The sequence below is a fragment of the Pyxicephalus adspersus genome, chromosome 2 (assembly GCF_032062135.1).
Source record: "Pyxicephalus adspersus chromosome 2, UCB_Pads_2.0, whole genome shotgun sequence".
NCBI classification, from domain to species: Eukaryota; Metazoa; Chordata; class Amphibia; order Anura; family Pyxicephalidae; genus Pyxicephalus; species Pyxicephalus adspersus.
This window is the reverse complement of record NC_092859.1, coordinates 150,237,619-150,253,702: the sequence shown is the minus strand read 5'-3', so window position 1 is coordinate 150,253,702 and position 16,084 is coordinate 150,237,619. Positions and strand designations below refer to the sequence as shown.

Sequence of the window (16,084 nt, the reverse complement as noted above, 5' to 3'; positions counted from 1 at the left end):
CTGGACCTGGCCAGGTTAGCGGGATCATCCAGGATCACCCATGAAAGTGTATGTTCTCCAACCTTGTAGAGCTTTAATAGGCCCATGGCGTACTGCAGAGAACAAATACAGTGTGTTACCATGTGTTGTGATTAGGCACTTAATAATGAGTGTCACCACATCGATTATGGTGTAAATGAGCCCTAACTTATCACTGATGAAGCATGTATTCAAAGGCACTTAATTAGCTCATTGGAAGTGCTATTTTATGAAGTTAGGGGTTTCAAGTAATTGTAGTATAAATATACGTTTATCTGGAAGGACCAAGTTATAGCGACTCGCTTGGTATCACTGACACCGTGAAGATAAAGGAACCTTGCAAGCACACAATAGAAATGCACACGTCAGGGGATAGGTACAAGAACATTTTGAAGTTGCCTCTTAAAGTACAGGTAATTAAACCATTAGGAAATTAAATGTGTATGGCAAGAACAGGTTGTGACCATATAAGAAGAAGACTAGTGAGGGAGGCCACCAGTAGACCTCAAGGAGTTACCATTAGGAAATTAAATGTGTATGGCAAGAACAGGTTGTGACCATATAAGAAGAAGACTAGTGAGGGAGGCCACCAGTAGACCTCAAGGAGTTGTAAGCCTCGTTAGCAAAGATTGGACTATACACAACAATTGTTCCTGTGTGCTTCACTATATGGAAAGTGTCAAAAAGAAAGCCACTGTTAACTATGACTTAAACAACAGAATAAGGGAGACTCTGAAGCTACCTGAAAGAATCTTCTATGGTCTGGGGAGACCAACATTTAGCTTTTATATAGCACCAACATTTTACACAGCGCTGTACAAAGTCCATAGTCACTAATTGCCCCTCAAAGGGGCTCACAATGTAATTTCACCACCATAGTCCTATATCATTATCATAGTTTATGGTCAATTTTGGGGGATAGCCAATTAACCTAACTGCATGTTTTTGGAATGTGGGAGAAAACCGGAGTACCCGGAGGAAACCCACCCAAACACAGGGAGAACCAGAAAACTCCATGCAGATAATGTCCTGACCGATATTCAAGCCTGGGACTGCAAAGGCCAGGGTGCTAACCTGAGCCACCATGCCCAATGTATCAAACTAAACTCATGTATTTGGCATGAGCTAAACACCAAACGTTTTTCTTAACACCCCATGGAGCATCATGCTAGATCAACCTTTCTCGAATTTTTTGACATGTGGGAACCCTTAAAATAACTTTCAGGTCTTCGAGGGGACCCCTTCTATAATTACTATATCTACGGCTCACAGTATATTAGTGTGGTGGTCAGTGGTAAGAATTCCTCTTACATTTCTACCTATTGGGAAGAATGTCATCCTTACAGGTAGCTAAAAAAATCATTTGTGCGAGTGGTAACTGACCTGAAAGGTCTAAACTGCTCATTGTACAGGGAACCTCCAGCAACCTCTGGAGGAACCCTGATTAAGAAACACTGGGTCTGATTTGTTAAGGCTTTCCAAGGCTGGAGAGGCTACATGTTCATCAGTGAAACTGGGTGATCCAGCAAACCTGAAATGGATTTCTTAAAAGTCATTTGTTTATTTGTTAGCAAATGTTTTCGGTCCTGGACCAGATCCATTCTATGTTTTTTGTATTACCCAGCTTTACTGATAAAAGTGTATCCTCTCCAGCCTTGGAGAGCTTTAATCAGGGCCACTGTGCTACATTGATGCCTCTGTATCAGAATTTGGAAGGTTTGTGAGGAAAAAGCGTAGAATAAATGCAGCAAAATACATGGAAATCCTAGAGGAAGCTCTATTGCTGTCAAGAGCCTGAAACTAAAGTAAAGATTTGTCTTCCAACAAGACAATGAACCCAAACATAAAGTGAAAACTACACAATGGTTTAAATGTAGCAAGGTTGTTGTCCAGAAATAGCTAAATAAATGTCCGGATCTCAATCCAATACGGAATTTGTAGCTGAACGTAAAAAAAAAGCGCCATTTTCATGGAACCTAACAGAGCTGGAAGAAGTGTATAGGGAAAATTGCAAGGTACAGATGTGCAACGCCGATAGAAAATGTTCTTCATAGACTCCAGGCTGTACTTGTAGCCAAAGGTGCATCCAAATGCATGGAGCGTATACTTGTGCAGTTAGTTATATTGTGTTTTCTCTTTATGATTCATTGAAATTTCTTTTACAGGGATGTATTTTCTTTGACATTAAATAGTTTGTACAGTATCAGAAGTACAGTAACTCCATATAAAAGGGTGCATATCTGATGTATAGCCATGTCTAGGTACTGCAGTGATATTGAATCCAGTTCACTATTCTAGTTTTATGATATGCAATTCTAATCATGTAATATAAGTAATAATTAAAGGGGTGAGTCCTATATGAAATGCCTTCTTTTCTATGTGTCTGGTGCAACATGAATGCTGTATGTGCTTTCTGAGATTATAAAAAAAATGTATGATACATTTTAGAAGAGCAGATACCATTGATGTTTGTTATGATCAGAATAATATGTGATTATTATTCTCCTAAAACCCTCACTACTTCCCACCATTGCATATTCCTATTCCTATTGTCTGATACTTCCCCCACCTCCTAGATTGTAAGCTCTTCGGGGCAGCGTCCTCTCCTCCTCCTGTGTCACTGCCTGTCATTTTCAACCCATATTTAATGTACAGTGCTGCATAATATGTTGGCACTAAATAAATCCTGTTCAATATTAATATTAAATTATGTATGAACTTCATCTTGTTTAGCATTGATGGCTGTTTATATCTAGCATGCTAGGGGTTAAAATCAGGAATGTGCCCAGGCCCAGAGCAGTCAGGGCACCAACACATAAAGACAGAGAAGTAGATGAGTGTCTTGACCCCATTAGCTTGTGTCCCCGTCAGCAAGCACTAATTGCTCATTAAAAAAGCTTTAATGAACTTGTGCATGAATGCCTGGGCCCTTGAACCTGCTGCTGGCTTCTGCCTCCTCTTGTTGCTGCAGTAAAATTGTTGGAGTGGAGACAAAAAAAGAGTTTTTGAGCACCAAAGCACACAGCTGATCTTTCTGTGGCATTATTTATCATCTGCAGCAAGCAAAATGTTAATTCCAATATGAATGGCATTGGGAATGCGGTTACTTGCTGTGCTAGGTTCTTGGGTTCTGTGTGCATGGAGTTTGTGTGTGTTTGCATGGGTTTGCTCTGGTTTTCTTCTACAATTTCTAAAACAATCTAGTGGGGTATTTGTCATGTGAACAAAACTGACCCCATTGGGTTTTGTGTGACTTAATGGGCTTCAAACGTGGGTTCCATAGAATCGGAGATTTAGGAGCTTCTCCTAAAGCTCGGTATTACAGGACACTGCTGTACAAATCATATTGTTTGATTTTGGTGCAGGTTAATGGAGTAGTCCTTGCTATATCTAGAAGTTGTCATCTGGTCCATGCCATGAAAATAGCAAAAACCTACCTGATGATTTCATGATTTGTATGCGCTAAACCAGCCTTTCTCTTTCTTTTTACCCCTGAGGAAACCTTAATTTTCAGGTCTCAGGGATCTCCTGATAAAGCCAATTTATTGGAGGTCAGTGGTGAAAAAAACATATTGGTAGCCATTCGAAAGAATGTCCTCCTTACAGTCATGGCTAGAATAACACCTTCATGGGCAACTAAACATCATTAGAGTCATGCAGCTGGCTCTATCAAGTTTTGTTGGCTCCAGATCTATGATAACACCATCTAATGGAAAGTCAGTCAGCCACGGTTTGAATCCCTAGCAAACTCTGGAAGAAATATGGTTGAGAATGGCTGCACCAAGCTTTGGTACCATTAAACATACTGTAGTGTTAACAACAATCGCCCATCTCACAATGGGATTTATATACTTGAGAAAAAAAGGATGTTCACAGAACAAAGTGAATTCTCCCCTTGCAAGGGATAATTCACTTGGCTTAACAAAGGATATGAAGCTCTGTTAACTTCAACCATCCAAGCATGTGCCATTTTTTCTTTACAGGTGATTTATTATTATTATTATTATTATTAAACAGGATTTATATAGCGCCAACATATTACGCAGCGCTGTACATTAAATAGGGATTGCAAATGACAGACTAATACAGACAGTGATACAGGAGGAGAGGACCCTGCCCCGAAGAGCTTACAATCTAGTAGATTTTTTGCATTTACTAAGCCAAATGTATTATCCTTTGCAAGGTGATAACCCTTGATGATAAGTGAACATATTACTTTAGTAATTTACCTGATTTCTATCTTTATATTTCTGTAGCAGTTGAGCTGTAGGCAATAAAAGTGTATTGGATGAAAGCTTGCAGACATTCCCAGGGTTGGCATATGTCCAAGGAAAGTATAAAGGATGGACAAGGTTTTTTTAATCTATGTCCAGTGAATACTTGTGATGGATCGTTGAAGGCTATACCATGCACAATAAATCAACAGTTATTCTTTGGTGTTATTCTTTTCATTGTCTGGAAACACCTGGATAAGGAGACTTCCACTGTCTATCGGTCCCTATAGCCACAATTCAATCATTGAGAAATTTTAACTAATGATTTTTGTTTGCCTGTAGATTCATTTTTTTATTATCATTTGTCTCTAGTATGAGCTGGATACCAGGATACCAGAAAAGTTTCCATTAGTTGGTGCAAAGACAGTATGAATATGTTAATAGGTGAAAACATTGGCAATCACATTAGGGCAAATAACTGGAAAACCATTTTTTACAGGGGTATTAGTAAGATGTTAGTGGAACCATCAAGGGGTACTGAAGACTGGAAGCTGTTCCCTTAAATAAGGCTGGGAGATGACAAAAGACTAATCCCCAATATTACCTGTGGTGTCCCTGCAGTTGGCCACTGAACTACGTGTAGTTCTTGAAGTGTCTTGTTCTCTATATAGTCAACTTGGTCCGGACAGGATTTCAAGAAGATAAATGAGCAGCACAACTGTGGACATCATATGGACATCTTAGAACTCATAAATCTCATTCTAAATCTGCTATAACTAGCAGATCTAAATCTGCCTGACCTTAGACAGATCTGCGGTGAGCCACAGTCTTCTGCTGGTGGTCTTCAAGTGAATGAGAGGGGTTGGGACCTTTTTTGCAAATGGGTGCAATGAGCCTTTTTAAGGCGCATGGTTGTTGCAGGAATATGTGCACTACACCTGTGCAGTTGGGAAACATTTTGTGCACGCATTTGAACCTAATTTTGGCTGCATTGAATTGTGCTGCAGTTCCAGAAGGAGACGTATTGCTTCTCATCTTCTGGAGAAGTAAAGACACCTCAACCTTTACCACGCACAACTGCACAACAGAGCAGTTTTTAAATCCTGCCGTCGATGCCATAAAACCACATAGTACTTGAATAGGGGTGGTTGGTACTGTCTAACTGTGCAGTTGTTGCCCTGCAAAACCTACCATTGCATTTTGCTTTGACCAGATCAAAGAAAAGAAGAGGAGCCAGATAAGACCAGTTGGCTCTCTCCTCACTTTGATGGTATACATTGTTTCTTTTTTCTTTCCACTGTTATTTTAAAAGGCTGTTGCCCTCCTGAATTCCATCCTTCAGCTGAATGTTCCGGGACCCCTGACCCAGTATTGTGATTCTCTGTAATGGCAGGAAGTAGGATAAGTGGCGGCACTTGTAAAACTCCACCTACCTTGAGTGCAACTTCCTGTAATAGAAGCTCATTAATTGTACATCTGTACTGTACTTTAGTGAGAATTCCCCCAAATTAATTTTTGTTGTATGCAAAGTCTGATAGAACATCTAAGGGATGTGACACGGTCATAGATACTGATATGGGTGAGGGTAGGATTCATTGTGTTCAATAGAATTTCAATAGCAAACTGTAGGAGAGCAGGAAGCAATTAAAAGGCTTCACATTATTGTGGTGAGACGATGATGCTAACTCCAATTAGGAGAAAACTGACCTTAGAGATTTGAAGCCATGTATTTGCTTTCATGTTGCATGAAAAAAGTGTTATAGGTTACATGATCCTTTTCAAATGACCACATTGGTTTTTTTCCCTGGTAGGTGATCCTCTTTTTAGTGCATAAAGTAAAAAAAATATGTATATCCAGCACATTTTTGCAATGCTCGCACATTTCCCCATTTCTTTGCTCCATAATAAACATATTGACTTGCCAGGAATCTAACAAGTAGGCAAGTAAGCAAGTTTACTTTTGTTTTAGGGCAATTTCAGACCAGCTTCGGGATCATGCAATCCTGCGCAGCTCCTAACACCTTGCCAGCGGCTCGGTCACTCACACTGCGGCTCTGGTTCTTAAAGAACCAGCCTCTGCACATGTGACAGCTGGCAACATCGAGCAGTAATGGTACTGCTCACTGCTGCCCCTATTCATTTCCTATGGAGCTGCTGCAGGGAGATGCTACCATGTATTGTCTCCCCAGTGGCAGCGGTTCCCTGGCATGGCTAGCCCTATTGTTAAGTTTCCTCCTTTTTTTAAAGGTAAATTGAACAACAACTTTCCAACACTGAGTGCAGGTTCAGACCTGATTCAGGATTAGGTATCCCACGTGGCTTCCAATGGCTGAAACCTTTCCAGTTGCTCTAGTTCCTAAAGAACCAGCATCGGCACATTTGGCAGCTGCCAGCAATGAGCAGTACTGGTACCACTCACTGCCGCCCACATTCATTCTGCATGGAGCTGCCACTGGAAGAAGCTACACGCTTAATCAACTGAAAGGCAGTGAGGAAGCGGTAACCGCACTGCAACCTCAAAGCCAGAAAACGTTTGTATAAGCAGAGACAAGCTCCACAAAGCAACGCTTCCACAAGCAACCAGACCCATTTGTTTCAATGTTAGAGTGATGCAAAAAATGCGGTTGCAAAAAAATGTTTACATTGAGACAAATAGGTCTGGTTGCTTTGCAGTGTTTTTTCAGATGCAATATCCAGGTTTGCCATCCATGCCGCCTCCATAGACTTGGATTGGCTTGTCATCTCATATGTAATTGGTATTAAAAAAAATTGGTATTTTCAAGCAATTAGTTCTAGCAGTTTCAGTTTTTTAAAAATGGCACCGCTTTGATAAATTCCTGAAAACACCTGAACAGCCTAGTAATAATTATTATTACTGCTCCCAGGCACCTAGCAGTTGCCAGTAGGCACCCAAGAACGGTAAACACCAAATTTTTTTACTGTTTATGTGAGCTTAGCTTAATAGAAGAACATTGGAAGCATCAATTTGCAGGTCAAGTGCACCCGTCAATGAATTCTGATTGATTTTAGAAGCATCTCAGACTGATTGGATAATAGTGTAAGTGGCTCTTAGAAAGGGTCACCTAGATCTTCGATCTTCTGAGCCATTGTTCATTTCCTCTTCAGGCTTACTAAACTGTTCCTTTTTTTCCCCGCAGGATTCTCAGCAACAATAAGATAACCACACTGAGGAACGGCTCTTTTTATGGACTTCAGGAACTGGAGAAACTGTAAGTAGCCAGTTTGATAAAAAACAAAATCCCAACTGAACTTTGAGTTTAATACACATAAAATTAAGGCATGGGTAAAAATTCAATAGGCATGCAAAGTCTTACAGTTTGTTTTCTTTGTAACGCAGTCACTGCTTGAGTAAAGAAAGCCTGCCAGCACATTGTAGAGAAGGACACTTGCTCTCTGTTTGGAAGCAGTGGTCTTTCTGCAGAGATTGGTCACAATTTATGTTGATTTGGAGTTCTCCTATTAGCTTGGTACCTATGTTTTGTTGTTTGCAGATATATAGTTTTTTTATCTCCATTATTGGTATGTGTTTCAATCCAGTGCACAAGCCTCATATTGTTAACAAAAAACTTCCTTTATCTCCTTTATTTGTGTTTGTCCCAAACACTGTGGACTAAAATAGTCTTACAGTATCGCTCACTACCACCCACAATCAAGTGTGCAGATGCTGATTCTTAAAGAATGGTGCTACCCGCTGGGGTCACTAGATCTTCAAGGCAGGTCTGAACCTGCCCTAACTGTCATGCAAAGGAGCTGACAATCTAATGTCCCTACCATAGGTAAATGTCACTACCATAAGGCCAATTGTGAGGGGAAGCCAATTCACCTAACTGTATGTTTATGGCAGAAAAATAGAGGGAAACCCACACTAACATGGGAAGAACGTACAAACTCCAGTGATAGTGTCTGACCTAAGATTCAAAACTTGGGACTATAATGGTGCAAGGGCAAATGTCCAACCAGAGAGCCACATGTCCTGCATGGTATATCATGTCTTTCTATGCAAGTCCCCCCCAACTTCTTTTTTTTTTTTTGCCTATCAGTCCTACTACAAAGGGAATATTTCCACCTTGCCCACTACCAGCAATGTATTCTGCAGGAACTTCGTAATTCCGCTCACCCCAGTCCTCTCCCTACTTTAGAAACAGCAATGGGCACTTAAACTTCTTTGCCTGTGGGAAATTCTATTAGACTCCGACAGTATATATTACAAATGATGGTAAGATCAACCTAGACATTGGGGCCTTGAGAAAATGCTAGCACCGGGCTTGGCAATGTTCTGAAAGCAATAATTCCAAACAAACCAGAATGCATAAGTCTACATCTTGACAGGCCTCGTTTATACCAACAATTTCCCAGAAGACTTTGAGGAAGTTTTAAATACGATTTTGACTATTTATGAACGTTGGTCCACGCCTAGAAAATGCGACAAAAGTGTTCTTTTAACTCTTGCTCCGAGGGGAAGCACTTGCTAACACTGGACCATTCATTCGGTTTGTAAATGTGACTCCTTATAGTAGGGTCTGAGAACGTGATGGAGGACCTGCATGATATTGTACGGCTTTCTGGAATCTTCACACACGGAGTTAATTGTTTGGATCATCACTGAGTCCACTGTACTGCATGCTGGGCCTCCAGAACAGAGCTCTCTTATCTGCCAGCAATAGGAATCTTTATAGCCCGGCCAGCTTGTAATGAGCCTAAGATTTATGGCCGAGCTGTGGGTTAGATGGAGGTATGCAGAAATTGGGGAAAGCAGAAGGCTTATTTTGTCCCTCAGACCTAGAAGGAGCCCAGTTATAGGTTCCAGCTGTGAGATCAGGGGGCGGGTGGATAATTTTGTTTGATGTATGAAGTGAAGTGTCTAAGGGGTAGCATGCCAACAAGTCCTATGCTGGCGTAATCACACAGAGCTTTATTGAGCTACAAACTTTCTTGGTTGAAAAAATATACTTTTACTGGAAAAAAAAAAGAGAAGTGAGTTTGTGTATTGCTGCCAAAGGAATGGAATAGAAAACAGCAAACCTGAATCATATTACACAAGAATGATCGTACACGTTATTTTAGTTCGAAGAGACACATGAAAAGACGTTCAGGATTTGTATTGCACAAGTTTTATATCAGTAACGAGCTGATGTTATAGCCAGGAATGGCACAAATATGGAAATGAAGGAGAATCTGGAGCATGAATGAAAAAAATAAAACTGAAGTATATTTTTTATTGTATAATAGGAATCATGGTACTTCAGGGCAGGGTCCTCTCCTCCTCCTGTGTCACTGTCTGTATCTGTCTGGCATTTATAACCCCTATTTAATGTACAGCGCTGTGTAATAGGTTGGCGCTATATATATACTGTTTATTAATAATAATTATATTTACAGATGTGTACACAAGATTTTATTTGATGTTACTTGTAGTTGTTTATTATTAATTATATATAATTATATATAAATATAATTATATTATTTATTATTAATTTTAATATATACAAACACAAATCACATGTAGTCTCAATACAACTTTGACCCAACACGTATCACAGAAAAGCAGTCTGCTTCATCAGGGGTCTATGGTTTCATCAATCTGCTGCTGCTCATTTACTCTCCTGTCAGCTATGGATTGAGAGAGAACACCACTGCACCTCTTAACCCGCCTATAGGTATATGTTCCTTTTTAGCTCTGTGCGCATATTTAGAAAGAATTGCAGGGTATGTCCTGGAGCTTGTGATCACATTAAACAGATATTGGAAAAAATATCAATTCCTTCTATTTTGTCCCTCTAAACCGTATAGTCTATTTTTACCTATAAACAATATTTATATAACACCAGCATATTACACAGTGCTGTACAATAAATAGGGTTTGCAAATGGCAGACAGATACAGACAGTGACACAGGAGGAGAAGAGGACCCTGCCCCGAAGAGCTTACAGTCTAAGTCTTATTGTAATGATAAATGCATCTGTTGGGGAATCTAAGGTCTGGGTTACATGATTGTCAGTTGAAAAGGCACATACAGTATTGATATGTATTTATCTTGATGTTTTTTTAAAAAACATTTTATTTTCCTGTGGAGAGGGTAAAAAGGAGAGACCTACGGAAAAAACACCCTTAAGGACCCATAAATGCTCCTTAAAATGCCCATTATTTTCAATGGCAGTGCTTATGCCCATATATGAGAATATTGAAGTCCTCAAATGACACAGCCCAATAATGCAATGCAAGTGTTTATAGTGCCAATATATGTCCATAGTCATGTCACTAGCTGTCCCTCAAAGGAGCTCACAATCCAATGTCCTTACCATAGTCATATGTCAAAATTGCCGTCCAAGGTCAGTTATTTTTGTGAAACCAAATAACCTAACTGCTTGTTTTTTGAGTGCCCAAAGGAACCCCAACTGGGCAGAATATACAAACTCCTTGCAGGTAATGTCCTGGCTGGGATGCAAACCTGAGACCTGGCACTGCAACAGCGAAAATATTTCCTATTGAATTAACCATGCTGCCCATATGGTCTAGATTTTGGTAAAAAGGTGGGTTCAGGAATACCCATAGCCTCAAATAGGCACTTGTTACAAATGTTACTTACCTTTTCCAGTGCTCCAGTATGTTTTAGCTGGACTCATATTTCTTTTGTAGAATATTTAGATCCTATATTACCATCCTCTATGCATATAGTGTCCTGGCCAAGATTCCAATCTTGGACCCTATTGCTGCAAAGGCCGGAGTGCTATCCTTTTGTGCCACTATGCTCTTATTAAATACACTTCACTATGAAAATGCGCTGATACCAAAATATAAACCATTTATTTATTTTCAATGCATTAATTGGTTACAGAGTATTCTTCTGCCATCTGAGCGCACTGTGTAGAATACAAGTCATTTCACAATGCAGATGTAGCCGGCAGACTCCCTGTCACCTTCTCCCTAAAACAATATTTTCTGCTAATTAGCCCCAGACTTAGAAGGAATGAATGAGCCGTGACAAGGAAGGGTTAAGAGGAGGGTGAAGAATTAAGAACTGTGAAACCTCAATAAAGAAGAAAAGACAAACACGCTACTGGCGCAGCCAGCACCAACTGGAGGCCTGTCGCCGGCTTGCTACCGTATTCCCTAATATTCAGCATACAGTCAGCCTAGTGGTATGGAAAATGCCTGGAAGTTGTCCCAGAGAGTCCGACATCATTAAAACCACTTGTGAACTGAGATTCCATCCAGTTCTGGGAGCCTGTGTATTACCAGCTCATTTATAACAATTTATAGGGATCCGCTGTGTGGTCGGGGGCACATATAGGTAAAGGGTCAAGGGCAGGAATAATAAGACTTTCTGACCCTTTTTGAAGATGTCACTACTTTATTAGAGTATATAGGAAACATATTAATCCCAAATTACTTTCATTGTAAAAGTTTTTATTTACCAGTACAAGTCTGTTTTAAATGTGTCATCTTGTCAGAGCTTCCAGATGACTAGTTTTTAATAGATATGAGGTTAAGGTTGCAACATCTGGTAATTTTAAAATTATTTTGCAATTATTAAAGAAGAACTGCATCGTATAAGTACGGCTGTGGAATATATGTCATGGCTGTTTGTTTGGCTTGTTTATTTGCCCCAATCATAAAACTCATTGTGTGATTGGAAGCCCATGCTGCTATAGCCTTCTAAAGGGGTCTATAAGATAACATGGTGAAGAAAGGATTTGATTGCCAAGCAGTTATTTGTTAAAACAGTTGGTTAAGAGACCTTTTCATACCGGTTTATCATACATGGTTATGCATTGGAAAGTTGGAAAGCAGGCATGTCCAAAGTCTGGCCCGGGGGCCAATTGCGGCCCGTGTTCAGATTTCCACCGGCTCGCAACCTCTGTCATAAAATCAATATTATGCGGCCCACCAGCACTTTTGACCACAGTATAAAACACACATGTACAAAAAAGCTATGTTATATTTCATTAGAGTTGATCAACCGCCTTGCATTTATTGCCCCATATTCGGCAGGACGAGAGTCCCCATGTGTGCCAGGGAATCCCCTATGTCAATATAGTGGGACCCGCACAGACCACGCCCACTCTGAGTCCAAGAACGTGTCCGTGGTCTCCGTGCACAGGGAATCCCTCACGTCACCCTGGTGGGCGTGTGCTGTGCGGAACTCTTGCAGACCACGCTCACCCTTTGTGCTGCAAGATTGGCCATCACACATTTTCACCTCACCAAATCTGGCCCTCTTTGCAAAAAGTTTGGACACCCCTGTTGTAAAGAGATGGCTGGTTCATGTTGACAAACCACTGTCAAATTTTGGAAGAGCTTCTCCACAGTCAAACAAATCCATCCTCATATGATTGACAGTGAGGTGCCATAGTAGAAGTCAAACAATTGGTGTTGCAAATGTCAAGGTGGGAATGGCGGAGAGATTTTTGAATAGAAGAAGGCTCATCTGTTTGAGATATGCTTGTGTCCTCTTAGGTAGAATTGTGTACTGGGCAGATGTGTGAAATAAGAGATGTAAAGAAGAGGTCAACATAAAGGTCAAGATGCAAAGAAAGGTCTGGCTAGAAAGGTGAGGCCATGTTTAGGTCATCAGTGGGCAAGAATTGTACCAGATTCCACTAATTGATATTTTAGAAATGCTAAAAAAAAGAAATTTGCAGTTCTGGAGTGGAACTCCATGATTTAGAATTCTAGCAAGTGTTATCCTGTATTATCATTTTATTTGTTTCAGAAACATGCGTGTCTTGCCTGTTGTAGTCTAATGTGATTTAAGGTAAAGCCTATAAGAGCCTGCTAGCTCTAAAATAAGTGTATGAACACCGGCATTGTCTCAGCAACCAAATGAGCATGGTCATTGCCTTTTAACTACGCTTCCAGTCCATCTACACAATGAACAAATATACAGTACTGGTCATTACCCATTATAGCCTTATCCTTTACATACTATTTACCCAAAGTATTGGTATTTATTATTAAAAAACAGTATTTATATGGAGCCAACATATTACGCATCGCTGTGCTTAAAATAGGGGTTGCAAATGAAAGATACAGACACTGACACAGGAGGAGGAGGTGACTCTGCCCCGAAGAGCTTCCAATCTAATAGGTGGGGAAGTAGCACACAATAGAAGGGGGATATGAGATGATGGGTGAGTAGGGAGGGTTTAAGAGACAGAAGAAGACATGTAGGCAGATGTGAAAAAATTAGTTTTGATAGCTCTTTTTAATGAGCAGAAAATAAGAGCTAGGCGAATAGAATGAGGAAGACCATTTCAGATAGTCAGGGCAGAAGTCTTGGATGAGGTTATGAGTGAGGAAGTCATAAGTAGGTTGTTGGAGGAGCAAAGAGTGTGACTAGGGGTGTATTTTATCTATAAGCTCAGAAAGGTATGTTGCCTCCAATTCACCAACTATTTGGATATTTAAGTCACTTAGCTTGCCTAAGCATTGCACTCTTGTACAGTATATACCATTTGGGTGGCAGGTCCATTGGAGTTTGTTTGGAAATGACTGGCCCACTTTTACATAACTAAAAACAAGAATAATGATGTAGTGTTTATTGGACAGGGACAGCATTTCCTTGAATATGTTGGGCACTGGATTTCATGTTAATGTTCAGGTAAGTAAACGTCATCTGATTTCATTGAATAATTGTACAGCCTGTTCTTTTTATTGGAATGGAGTTTTGCTTTGAGTGAATTTCTTATTACTTCCCTGGATGCAAACAGCATTTTTTGGTTATGTACCAGAGCACTGCGCTGTTATGTGTTGAAGTGTCTGAATTTCTCCTGAAGTGTGAAGAGTTTATCAGCGAGAGGCCAGGGTCATTTGTGTGCATAGTAAGATCCGAATGATAAACCTTCCCATCACTTTATATATAGGCCATGTCGGTACGTTCACAGGATGGAGCGCAGATGCAGGGGAAGGAGGTGGATGGGCTGTTGTAGGCATTTAAGGAAACAAAAAGACAAATAGTGGTTGAAGAAATTCATTAGGGATGTGAACTTCTCCAGGGCCTGAGATTTTTGACTGCTTTAAAAGGAAGTGACATAACCAAGAATACATCCCAACACTTCTCTACACATCCTCCTTCTGCTCCTGGGTCATTGTCTGTTTACACTGTGCTCTGAGATCGGAGCTTTTTTTGGATGATGCAGCTTACAAACAGCTTTGTGGTCCAAGTCCAAAGCAACAAAAAGATCTAAAACTAAGGGCCTGACTTATTGAAGATCTTCAAGACCTTCCTATTGTGTGCTGCTTCCCCACCGCTTAGATTGTAAGCTCTTCGGGACAGGGTCCTCTCCTCCTGTGTGTCACTTGCTACCCCTATTTAATGGGCAGTGCTGCATAATATGTAAACTTACAGCTTACAAACAGCTTTGTGGTCCAAGTCCAAAGCAACAAAAGGATCTTAAACTAAGGGCCTAACTTATTGAAGATCTTCAAGACCTTCCTATTGTGTGCTGCTTCCCCACCGCTTAGATTGTAAGCTCTTCAGGACAGGGTCCTCTCCTCCTGTGTGTCACTTGCTACCCCTATTTAATGTGCAGTGCTTCATATTATGGCAACTCTATATAAATAGTGTTTATTGTTAATATTAATGATAATAATAATAATAATAATAATAATCATAATGGGAGAATCTGGGTGATCCAACAAATTCCTGGAATAGATTTCTTAAAATCATTTGCATTTGGTAAGGGGACATTCCCTCCCCTCCGTATGCATTTTGGAGGAAAGGGATTTCCCTTCAGGGGCGTTCCTGGTGGGGGCGGAGCCATCAGCGCGGGACTCAAGAGAGAGTCTGGCCTAGTGTGCCTTCTTGACCTCCTAAAATGGCCTAGTAGCCAAAAAAGTTTACTGACCCCTGGCCTACAGGAATTACACCCCCCTGACAATCTCCAAATAACCTACTTTTAATTAATGAAAAAATACCCCTAAAAGAGAAAAATAAGAAGTATATTTACCTTTCCCTTTATTCTGCCTGTAGCGCTGGAAAGTTTTCTGTAGAATGAAGAGCTGCCAGAATCTTGCTGTTGCAATGATTGCAAGATTTTGCCGCAGGAATCTTTCTAAAAGGACGATGACTTCATGCCAAGCAATGGGGAAGACATAGGCAATGTAAATATAATTCACATCTACTAAGGTGCATTTTTTGGGTGCTTTGGAGCGGGGTGCATAGAGTGTAACACAGAACTTGCATTTTAGTTAATGACTGCATATAGTATTCAATATATTGGATATAATATTAAATATATTTTTGAATATAATATTGAAATACTGAAAAACTAATCCCAGTATAAGTTCAAACCAGTTGACATTACTTGGATTTATCAGGCTTTGGCAGAGTTTGTATAATTCACCTTCCTTAGGCACCGGTGTCAAGAGCTTCTTAATAAAAGTTCCTACTTCCCTTTCCTTCTGCTTTAAGATGACTGCATATAAACTTGAACAAATCTGTGACCTTACCCTCAACTCACAAAGGTCATTTATTTTTTTGTGGTTTGTGGGTTTAGCAAAACCAATCTAGCTAATTACATACATTCTGAACCCTGTATAGATCTCATTGTTTATACATTGCGTTTCATGTTCATCAGGCAAGCACTTAGTGCAGATCCATCTATTACCAAATTAGTCCATGAAAAATGAAGGTAAGGAATTTTCTGTGTCATAGGGTTACTGCGTGGAAGCATTTGTATTAAGTGTTCAGGGCAAGGACCATCTGTTATAAAAAAAAATAAAGGTTATGTTAGATTAGTCCTAAAGGATAGCAATTGCATTCTATGAAACCTTGCACACTTATCAAGGGTCTGCAAAGTTTTAAAGAATGTTTTATGGCACTTCTCTCC

The 16,084-nt window shown here is 40.1% G+C and overlaps 1 protein-coding gene across 1 annotated transcript in view; it reads left to right on the top strand.

Moving 5' to 3' along the window:
* Positions 1-16,084, top strand: part of ADGRA2 (adhesion G protein-coupled receptor A2) — a 139,072-nt gene that overhangs the window by 62,201 nt on the left and 60,787 nt on the right. The window contains exon 2 of the mRNA XM_072402773.1: positions 7,391-7,462. Within this exon, the coding sequence (XP_072258874.1) occupies positions 7,391-7,462 (72 nt within the window). The remainder of the gene's footprint in view (positions 1-7,390; positions 7,463-16,084) is intronic.